Consider the following 12,084-nt stretch of genomic DNA (forward strand, 5'->3'; position numbering starts at 1 on the left):
TGGCTCTATGAACTTTGAAAAACGAGAGATAACTACAGATTTGAATTTTGAAGTAGTTCTTAAAAATTATATAAAAATGTTTCGTGATAGAGTTGAAGATATGAAATACATTTATTGTGTCAACAATAGTAAGAGATGTTATGTGTAGTCACAATCCTTACACTATTCACGGAGTCAAAGTCAAATAACAGAACCTGCTTTCTGCGGATTTTAGGCATGGCTATACCTGTCATCTAAGGAACATAGTCTCTTGTGACGGCATAGGGACAGTCCCGTGAATGAAGAAACACAAATTTTGTTCTTAAGAACTTGTTAGGTACCAAGCACGTAATTCGCTAATGTAGTTGCTGTTGCTGTTAAAGGGTTGACCAAACGAAAATCACTACCATGTGTAATTCATAAAACTTAGATTGCCATCTTTTCTTTAAACAATATTAGAATTTCATATCAATAATATAATATATTACGTTAATATCGCCATATATTTGACATAAACCATTAATACCTAATTACAGAACTGATACATTTAGTATTGCAATTAAATTTTATCCTAATGTAATATCGATTGACATGACATTACTAGATATATAGATAGCAACTTCAACGTTTTTGTTTGAATGAACACGTTTGATAGTAATTCTATAGAGTAACACAACATTAAAGAAGACATTGAAGAACACTTTTTGTTATGGCTATTGTTCACTTGCTATCTAGATATTTTTTATTCATGAATCATTTGTTATACTTAATTTACATTAAAAAATTACTTAAAACAAATTGATATTTATTTAAAATTATGTTAAGCTAAATTTTATTAACAAAATCAATAACTGAAGCATGAAAATAAAAATTATAATTGTATAATAGTTTTGGCAATAATTCTAAATGAAACTAATTTTATTCCAGTTTTGGTTTTTTAAATTAAGAAAAAAGATGGGCTGGTTTAAAATAAAAATATTTTAAATAGTTTATTTGGTAATTTAGTTTAGTTTGAATTTTTTTAGAGTCCCTATTAATGCCGATGGGTGGAAAGGTGTTGACATTATCATTATTATTGTTATTACTATTTATTTATTATTATTATTTTCTTTCTAAATTCATTATTATTTCATTTTATTGGTTAGTCAAGCAATGTTCTAGATGATTGGTGAGCGAGCGGTGAGATGCGAAGCTTCAATGATTCTATGTTGTTATCTTCATCTTCTTCCAGTGGAATGGACATTGTTGTCAACCCTACCTACATCTTTTCTAACTTTTCTCTTCAACTTTCATTATTATACACATCATATGAATACCCCATAATTAGAACACGACTACAAAAAAAAATAGTTTATAACAGTTAACCACAATAGTTGAACCAACAACAACCTTGCATCATATAAACACAAATTATAGGATTATTATTGAGAAAACAATTAAAAATATGTAAAGTAATGTTTTATAAGGAAATCAGATAACTTTTATCATTAATACTATTATCTCCCCCTTTCTTTTCTTTTATAAAATCTTACAATCCTTTTAAATTAAAAATTCTGAGATTATGTATACATATATATTCTCTCACATATTTTATATAGAAAATAATTCCTTTCTAACATGAATTTTTGTAAGGCTTTGTTGAATTCGACGCATTTCTTAAAAAAAAAGAAACAGACCATAATACAATTCAAAATTAAAAATAAAAATGTCTTTGGTCAAGAAAGCAAACATAGAATAACACGTAACACCCAATAAACTATAAACTCTACAGTCTGTGCAAGTAAACTACAATGACAAAAATAGTAGTAAATGATGGATACAGTTGATAGCATTATTGGAAAAAAAAAAATCAATCATAAACACAAAAGTCAACTTCATGAAATATCTTCTCTTTTGTTTTCTCCTACAATCTTCACTAAATTATCAATTTAGATTTTCAAAGTGTACTATGTTGGGGTAGTCTTTAAAATTTTAAAAAAATATTTCAAATTTCAAATTTTGTATTAAAATTCTTAAATTTAACGCTTTATTATTACTTTGGTCCCAAAAACATACGTTAATGTTGTTGTTCAAAATTTGAATTACAAAATTTAAATAATTATACTTTTAAGGACTAATATAAATATACATTTTTAAATATTAGTGCATAAAGCAATCTATATTGCTGTATTGAGAATTGGGTTTGTTTGTTTGGTTCTAACTAAAAGCATGTAATTCTAAAATATCAAAGTATTCCAGTATTGATTTTTTTAAATTTAATCTAAATAATTTTAAAATAAGTAAAAATACATATATTAAAGTACTTCACTTGAAGTGTTCTTATTAATTTTTATAAACATATGTTATGTCATTTATTAATTCATAGTTTTTAAAAGTAATATATTCTTTTATTGCTTAAATTGGTATGTAACGTTCAAAATAGAAATTAATAGTTACCAGTCTGATCAGAATTACTATTAAAACATTCATTAAATACAAATGAGTATACCAAAATTCTTGAAGTATACTTATGACGTTGAATTGAAATATTAAATACAAAACAATATTAAATAAAATATATATTTAAGAAAATTTACGAGTTAACATAACATATTTAAGAAGGAAGAAGAAGAAGCTGCTGAAACAGCTTCTGCCACCAATGGAGTTCATCAACAGAAACTTCCTTTTGGCAATTCTGCTGCTGATGCTATCACGCGCTCCGCACGTGTCCCCCGCAACACCGTGTCCCGCGTGCGGCAACACCACGGTGCCATTTCCCCTCAGCACCACCTCGACATGCGGCGATCCGCTGTACAAAATCCGGTGCAGCTCCGGCACACTCATCTTCGACACGCTGAACAACTCGTACCCGATTGAGTCCATCGACGCGAAAGCGCAGCGCCTTGTGATCCGGCCCGCGGCGCTCGTGCAGAACACGTGCGTCTCCACCGATAAGGTGCATCAGGGGATCCAGCTCAACAGCACCCTCCCCTTCAACATCACCAGTTCCAACACCATCGTCTACCTTAACTGTACCCTCACGCTCCTCCAGTCCCCCCTCAACTGCTCCGCCGCCAGCGCCTGCAACGCCTACATCAAAGCCACCGCCTCCGCCTCCGCCTGCCAGAGCGGGCCCCTCTGCTGCACCTATCGCACCGGCGGCTCCAGCAACTCCTATATGATTCGCGTAAGAGACTCTGGTTGCAGCGCCTACTCCAGCTTCGTTAACCTCAACACGGCTCAACCTGTGAGCCGCTGGCCCGAACCGGGTTTGGAGATTCAGTGGCTCTCGCCCAGAGAAACCGTTTGTGCATCCCAGGAGGATTGCGACTCTGCCACGTCGACTTGTGGGCCCGACGCCTCCTCTACGAGCGGGATCAGGAGGTGCTTCTGTCACGATGGGCTCGTGTGGAACCCCATCAAAGGGGTGTGCGCTAAAAGTGAGTTGTACACGATTATACCCCTTCTCTGCTTTTTTAATCTTCTTAAGTTGACTAAGTTTGGAATTCGGGTTTGACTTTTTATGCAGAAATTACATGCCAGAACCCAGACGGTTGTGGGGACTCAACTAACAAAAAGATCATAATAGCAGGTATAGGTTTCGCCTTTTTTGTTTTTGTTTTTTTAATTTCTCTTTTTTATTTTACAAAAAAGTTAACTTGTTTTTTAGAATATGAACCAGTTTAATAGACATAATGCATGCTTAGGTTAAAGTTTATTGACGTATCATGTATGGTTGGTGAATTACTAGTCGAGTTTGGATTAAAACGATGGTATTATTTCATAATCAAATAATGAGCTTGTAATAAGCGTAATTTGAAGAAAAACTAAAACATATCGCAGTGAGTTTACTGAGAAAATGTCATTTAAAAGAGGCCAAACGGTAAACCTAACAAATCACAACCGGATGTCGTCAGTATAAAAGAAGTTATATTATCAATTGTGTGGAATTCTTCTTCAATATAATTTAAGATAACTTTTTTATGTGAAATCTAATAAATTTACCCTATTGTGATTAGAAGATAATGTATGACCTTTTTAATTAACATCAACACATGTATCATTAATCTAACTTCTGGAATTTTTTCTTTTTTGGAAAAATCTAACATTTTTAACGTCAATAATAATATATATTTGGATGACAATCGAAAACTTAATTGCGAGAGGATTCTAAAAAATTTTGTCTGAGTATGGTATTCTTTAGTAATAAATAAGCCTTCTTGGTTTGCTATTTGTTAGAGGTGATTGTGTTTTTACATCTCTTCTTCATTGTCTAGACTAATTGTAACACGGATTTGTTAAAAAAAGTCAGGGATGTTTCGTGCGTATAATTGGCTGTGCACTACATATAGGTGAACCAATAATTCATATACAACGAAATTGTTGAAAAAGTGCATTAATGACGGCATGTGAATTTAGTCTTTGTCAATAATGAAGGTCGACTAATATAAATTGCATAGATAACAGTTGGAAGTTAAATACAGGTCAAAGAATCTACCTACCCGTGCATTGTGAGTTAATAGAAGAAATAAAATTTTAATTTGCATTGCATGTAAAGAACTAAATAAATGTCTACCGGTACATTTTTGTGTGAATTTAGTGCTGATAAATTGCTGGTATATTGCATCCATCGAGGAAAAGAAAAATATCTTATCAATGTCCTTGATGAGTGAAAATTCGATGGCGATTCTGAACACTGGTTTCTGTGGCCTCTTTCGTATGATGCACTATTTATTAACAATTTGATGGTAACAATGTGCAGGTTCAGTATGCGGTGCTGGGGCTGCAATCATCCTTGCCATAATAATCTTTCTATTCTACAAACGCCACAAGCGCATCAAAGAAGCACAAGCCCGGCTTGCCAAAGAGCGCGAAGGAATTCTGAATGCCAGTAATGGGGGAAGAGCGGCTAAACTTTTCAGTGGCAAAGAGATAAAGAAAGCCACAAACGACTTCTCCAATGACCGGCTTCTTGGTGTTGGGGGCTATGGTGAAGTTTACAAGGGCTTTCTTCAAGATGGTACTGCTGTGGCTGTCAAATGTGCCAAGCTTGGCAACCCCAAAGGCACTGATCAAGTCCTTAATGAGGTTCGCATATTATGCCAAGTTAACCACCGAAACCTTGTTGGTCTACTTGGTTGCTGCGTGGAACTGGAGCAGCCTATTTTGGTTTATGAGTTCATAGAAAATGGTACCGTTCTTGATCACTTGCAAGGTCAAATTCCCAAGGGCCGTGGTTTGCTTAGTTGGCCTCATCGCCTTGAAATTGCACGTCAGACTGCTGTGGGTCTTGCTTACCTTCACTTCATGGCTGTGCCTCCTATCTACCACAGAGATGTCAAGTCTAGCAACATTCTGCTAGATATCAATCTGAATGCCAAGGTTTCAGATTTTGGGTTGTCTAGGTTGGCCCAGACAGATATGAGTCATATCTCCACTTGTGCTCAGGGGACCCTTGGGTACCTCGATCCTGAGTATTATAGAAACTTCCAATTGACTGAGAAGAGTGATGTTTACAGTTTTGGAGTGGTGCTTCTTGAGCTTTTGACAGCTCAGAAAGCAATAGATTTTAACAGGGCACCAGATGATGTGAACTTGGCAATTTATGTTCATAGAATGATGGAGGAGGAACAGCTGATGGATGTCATTGATCCAGTGTTGAAGAATGTAGCCACCACTATAGAGCTAGAGACTATGAAGGCAGTGGCATTTCTGGCATTGGGCTGCTTGGAGGAAAAGAGACAGAATCGACCTTCAATGAAAGAGGTAGCAGAGGAGATTGAGTATATCATCAGTATTGCCTCAGCAAAGGTAGTGGAGTAGTTTATTTTGATGTTAGTGATGTTGTCGAGTTGTCTGATGTTTTTTGATTTGGAAACTCATGCCTGTGTTTGTTGTTGCTATATACTAAATTTTGAGTTCTAGACTTCAGGCTCTTGTTTTGCAGATGTATCATATCATATCTATGTAAATTTATTATTACCTTTGCCGAATGAAAAGTTCCGATGTAAAACACAATTGCAAAAGCTGTTTTAAATCCTCGTCCTGCTAAGCTGAAGCATAAAATATTCAAGGTTTTGAAATTGGATTGATTTTATAGGTTTCAACACAAGCCATTACCAAATGTCTGAGAAATAATCCAAGTTTATTAGCCTAATAGCTTCAGTTAGCTAGTAATCATTGAATTGAAAAGACAAGCACTTGTACGTTATGTCTTGGGGACATATTCGAAGAACCTCGTCGCCTTCCACCTTTCTCTTTTAGGCAAGAATAATGAGAGTTTGCCTCTCTCTAGTTTCCTTTCTTGAACAGAAATTCAATCAGTAAAAGGAAAGTAAGTTGATAAAATCCTAGTGACAGCGAAGATGGATACAACTATAGTAAAAATTACAAGAGTAATGTTAAGAAATAGGAATATTAGAGAAGAATGGAATGGAATGCAAATTTGCAATTTTATTTGAATGGTAGCTGGATTGAGCTAGCGAGCGAGCACATTCACAAACTTCCATTTTGAACATCAAAATAGAAACAATAATTTATTCTGAGGACTAATACCACTCCCTCAAAAGCTTATGAAAAACAATGTCACAGTCTCTAAGCATAGGTTAAGCCAAGAGTGAATTTAATGAAATATGGTTAATATCTTCTTAGACACCCATCCACCAAAACCAAGCCCATCCTCAGAAGGTGAAGGTGCAGGAACAGGTGGTAAGGTTGGAGGCAGTGCTTGGGGTTGAACTGTAATAACAAGCTTTTGGCCAGCATTGCAGTGACCTCCAACACCACATATGTACCATTTTCTCCCAGGAATTGCCAATACAATACGGTCACTTCCAGTAGTCAATGCTTCACTTGGTGGAGGAACCGTGCAGCTCTGGAATGCAGTTCCATTCACTTTGAACACATTGTGTTCTCCAACAGCATACTTGAATACTACAAATTATGAAATGAATACAGCATTAGTATGAAGCACTTGATTGTATTGTAATATAAAATAATTTGATGAGTTGAACATACCAAGTACGTCCCCAACTCGGAAAGTTTTATCAGCAGCCCAAGAAGAGTAATCAAAGCCTAGTGTCCATCCATGATCATCACCAACTACAATCTCCTTGGCCACAGCAATGGATGGGAGGAAGATGGTGGCAATGAGCACAAGTATGCTGAGTGATGAAAGTGCCATACTTGCCAACTCAACTTCTCTTTTATGTATCAGTATTTTGTAAATAAATCTTAAGAAGTGTGCAGGTTAGAAGTGATATATATAGAATTCTTAAGAAGATAGTTCCAATACTGCGATTCTATGTTGGAGACTGCAGACACAGACGGCTCAGGACGGCATGCCGAAAACAGAATAAACTTCATCTGCAAAGTGTCTTGTGTGTTGAAGGAGAATATAGCAAAAGAGTAAGTAAAAAATGTCGTATTCTGTATACGAAATAACTGATAAAAGGGATTCATCTAATCAATGTTTAAAGATTTTGACAGCACTGTGGTGTAAGGTTCATTTCACTTGTTAGTTTGCTTCTAACATAATCCTCATCATCATCAATAAAAATACATGCAACAATCTCTTTTATCATCCTCCCTTTCATATTTTCCAATATAGCTAATAATTATGTTTTCATTCAAACCCATTTTCTTGATTCAAAAATATTAACTATTTATCATATTAAAAAAGTAACAGAGTACTTTTACTGTGGTAGTATTTTTAATTCAAAAAATTATATTTTTGTTTACGATGGGAACAATTTTGTCAAAAAATAGTTAAAAGACAGTTTTGGAAAATATTATTTCCTAAGAATGTTAATTGTTAGAAAATTAAAAAAAAAATTCTCAATTTTCTATATGTAAAAATATTTCTGATACCAAAAGCTTTATTAGTGGATCCTTCAGTCCAGTGACATTTATATCTTATGTATTCGTAAAGGAATTTTTTTTATCTATTTTTTTTTAATTTTATTTTTTAAATAATGTTTTTAAATTAAAATAATTATTTTATCAAAATTACTTTTTAGGCGATTATTTTCTTTTTCATTTTGTTTTTTTTAATTATTTAAATTAAAAAATTACGTATAAAATAAATAAAAATGATTTACAATAGAATTAACATTAATATAAAAAATATTTATATATATATAATTTTATAATAATAATAATAATGATGATTTTATTATTTTTATTATATAAAAAACATTTTTGGCCCAATTACCCCTATTAAATGTTAATAGAGTCCGATTACAATTTAAACCTACAAAAGCTAGCTTACATAGAATCGTGGTATTGAAGCATGATTCTACCCTCTAGATGAGTTGACGTTAGGTAAAGTTGTAAATAAATAGTACATATTTTTATTTTTCTATAAGTACTAAAATAAATGCCTGGAGATGCATTGATTAATTATACGATTATATACGAGAGGATATACATATACGAAATAGAATATTTTTAATATATTTATAATAAATATTGTGTAAAGCTTGATATAAAACATCAAATAATTTAAATTAATAAAAGAAGTTGTAGATATAATTATGAGGTAAATTTTAAGATAAAATTATCGAATGAAAAAGTTATTAATGGTATAACTTTCAGTTCCTTTTGCATGTATATTCAACGATGTGTATTGAAGATTAAATGTGATATGGGAAAGAGAACTACAAAGGGGATGTTTGTACGAAGGAAGGTATTAAATGAAAATTTTTACTGTAAGAGATAAGAAATACATATCTGTAACAAATGAATCTTTTCATTGCTGGAAAGGAAAAATATAAACATTAACTATTAAATTATATTTAAATGGTAAAAAAAAACTTAATATATACAACTTTTTAAATGGTTATGTTATGCCATCGCTAATTAACTTTAATTTAATTATTTACAAATTATTGCGTAGTCTAGAAGCGTGCAAACAAAAGGTTATTTTTTAAATATTACATGCTTATACAATATTATGATAAATCTATACAGAGAGGCTGTAGAACAGTGAAACGGATTTAAAAAATTGATCACTTTTCAACACTAATTAACGTTTAGGTTCGACGAATTTCTCATTTTTTATTGTCATAGAAATTAATGGGTATATAGTATTTTGGTTTTCGTCATTTGTTGCTAATTTTCATAATAGGATGAGTATATACATAGTTGTATTGTTTCCGACTCAATACTTGTTTTATTTTTATCTCAAATTCGTTCTATCTCTTCCTCTTACTTATTTTATCTTTGTTTAGTTACTTACCTTAATACTTATCTCGTCTTCATTCTTGTCCATGTTTAATTTATTAAAGTATTTATTATTTATTAAAAATGAATTTGAGATCATGAAACCCGTCTTATCCCTCGCCATTTTCATCCCTATTACATAATATATATATATATATATATATATATATATAAACTTAATTAAATAACAATTTTTGATGACATCAAAAAATAATAATTAGAGTAAATGATGCAACAAGCATGCTAACTTGTAAAACGGTGAAAGAAAAAAAGACATGTTAAGGTAAACAGGATTGACAAGAGAAATCAAACAGAAAGCAATGAAATATTGAGAGAAACTCGAACAAGACATACACAAGATGTCTGTGATCAAAGCGAAGAAAGACATGAAAAAAATATTTGAAATAGATACCAAGATCAGCTCGAGAAAGAGATTATATACAATAACTGTTATAAAATTTCAAACATGCTAACAAACGCCCTGAAAAAAATACGACATCAATATTGATTGTAGCAATTTGAATCACCATTCTCATTAATTTTCTTTAACAATTTTCGTGTTTCATCCTTGATAATTTAGTTTCTTGAAATTTATATCTCAGAAAAATCTTCAACTTCATTCTCCACGTTGTTTTGACTTTTCAATTCTTCCATCAATCTAATCGAAAAATATCAAATTTACATCCAAATTATGGAGAAACAACAATGTAAATAATAGTTGCCCATAATATTTTTTGGTTATTTGGTAACACTCGTATATTATTATCAAATTAGGAGGGGTTTGATGTTACAATTCCATAATTTCATTTAACAGTTTCCTCCAATCCAAGATTAATCATGAGATATTATGACGTTCCACAGACTTTTTCTTCTGGTACAAACTTCTAATTCTAGTGAGAAGGATACCTATCACTTATAACAAAAGTAAGAAGTAATTGTTCCTTTGAAAACATGCATGTCAAAAAAAGCACATCAGTCATGGAAAATAATATATATACAGGGATTGAATTGTACCATTCCAACCTACTTTCACATTATATACATTTTATATATATATATATATATATATATATATATATATATATATATATATATATATATATATATATATATATATAAAACAATAAAGGAGATTTCTCTTTTTTGTCCACATCTCATAATACCCGTTTTATCCTTAGTTATTTTAAAAATTAATTATTTTATAAATAATTTATTTTTAATCATTTTTTTCGAAATCTCTTTTGTCTTAAATCATTATTTAAATTTTATTTTTATATATTTTTTCTTAACAACTATTTTAAAAATTATATATTTGTTATTAATCTTAAATTTTTTGAAAATTAAAAAATGCGAATACACATACGCGACAGCGCCTGTGTGTTTGCTAGTATAAATAAAGAAAATTTTCTCTTTTGTGTCCGCATCTCATAATTCCAACTTTACCCTTTACAATATAATTATTTGTTAAATTTTTAAAAATTAACGGTTATTTTTACAAATTTTTATAAAAATATTTACTTATCTCCTTCTTATTTTTTCTACTATTCATCAATAATTATTTTCTCATATTTTCTCCATAAGTTTTATTTTATTTTTGATAAATATAATTTTATTTTGTTTATTAACTTAATAACATTACAATATCATTCATTACTGATATAATATCATACATATTAAAAAAATGCGTACACAGGCGTGATATATATATATATATATATATATATATATATATATATATATATATATATATATATATATATTATTTTACAAAACATTGAAAAGTAAACTGGAGAACAATTTATGTCCAAATATTTGTCTTAATTATTACTTAAGTGATATTTTATATTTCTACAAATTCTGTGACTTGCTTGCTATTCTGCAAAAGGAAAAGAAGTCAACGCGTAGTTTGTTCTATTACACTCTGGTGACTTTGACTGCAATTTAAAGAAAACAAAAGAAACTTGCTTAGCTGATCACCATTTTTTTTTTTATTTTCACAAATCATTATTACAATGGAAATAGTCTAAACCCACAAATTCAGCTCCAGTTATTACTATAAAAACTTTTTTTTATATTATCATTATATATATATATATATATATTAATTTCTTTTATAATAGACATTCTAAAAATTACAATAACATTGGTTTTTATTTTTTCAAGCAAGTTTATTTTTTAATGATAAAAATTAATATTTATTAAACTCTGAAAATTTCTAAATGGTTCAGCGAATGTTTAATTATTAAAGCTAGCTTCTGCTTTTAGGGATATCGGGATTTCTGAGGGATGAATGTGCACAAAGAGCCTTACCAAGAATGCTTGCCACCTTTTAGGGATCTTTCAGTTGAAGCAAAATTGAAGGCTTTTATTCAATTTTTCAAAAAAATGTTCAACGTCGTAGCGTTTATTAAAGAGAAGTACTTATCAAACCAGGGTAAAAATAGGCATCTATTTCATTTTAGAAATGTAACTGAAGTTAAAAGTGAAAATAAATAGTGTATTGATTAAAATAGTTGAAAAAAAAATATATAGAAAAAGCAGTCACTAAATGTGATATATTCCCTGAACTATAAATTGTATAGGTATCGACAAATCTATCCTCTGAACAAAGACTTTAAATAACTACATTAATTTGTTCATAGTCGAACACCAAAATGGTTTGGTTTTTGTGTTACTTATAATTGCCATTGCCAAATAAAAGTCGAAAACAATTTGGGATAAAATGGTAACTGGTTTTGCATTTATCTAAACAAGAAAAAGAACGAACAGAGAAAACAAGGTAAACATTCTATTATAGGAAAATGTTAGGATTGACAAATAAACTAACTATTATGGTTAAAAAAGATAAAATATAATTTTTATTTTTCTAAAATTAATGTTTTTCTTTTCTATTCTTTAAAAAAT

The 12,084-nt window shown here is 30.8% G+C and overlaps 2 protein-coding genes across 2 annotated transcripts; one reads left to right on the plus strand and one right to left on the minus strand.

Annotated features, from left to right (window-relative positions):
• The first annotated feature begins 2,553 nt into the window (after positions 1-2,553).
• LOC114193588 (wall-associated receptor kinase-like 20) lies at positions 2,554-5,976 on the plus strand. Its single transcript, XM_028083457.2, has 3 exons — positions 2,554-3,398; positions 3,488-3,550; positions 4,721-5,976. The coding sequence occupies exons 1-3, from the start codon at positions 2,618-2,620 to the stop codon at positions 5,779-5,781; spliced, it is 1,905 nt and encodes a 634-aa protein (XP_027939258.1). The 5' UTR covers positions 2,554-2,617; the 3' UTR covers positions 5,782-5,976.
• Positions 5,977-6,327: 351 nt separating this feature from the next.
• Positions 6,328-7,141, minus strand: LOC114193595 (blue copper protein 1a-like). Its single transcript, XM_028083469.2, has 2 exons — positions 6,976-7,141; positions 6,328-6,891 (listed from the first exon to the last, which is right to left on the minus strand). Exons 1-2 carry the CDS (start codon positions 7,139-7,141, stop codon positions 6,581-6,583), a joined length of 477 nt encoding a protein of 158 aa, XP_027939270.1. The 3' UTR covers positions 6,328-6,580.
• Positions 7,142-12,084: the final 4,943 nt, after the last annotated feature.

Source organism: Vigna unguiculata, chromosome 1, assembly GCF_037176805.1.
Source record: "Vigna unguiculata cultivar grain cowpea cultivar isolate G323 ecotype 2 chromosome 1, ASM3717680v1, whole genome shotgun sequence".
In the NCBI taxonomy this organism is placed as follows: domain Eukaryota; kingdom Viridiplantae; phylum Streptophyta; class Magnoliopsida; order Fabales; family Fabaceae; genus Vigna; species Vigna unguiculata.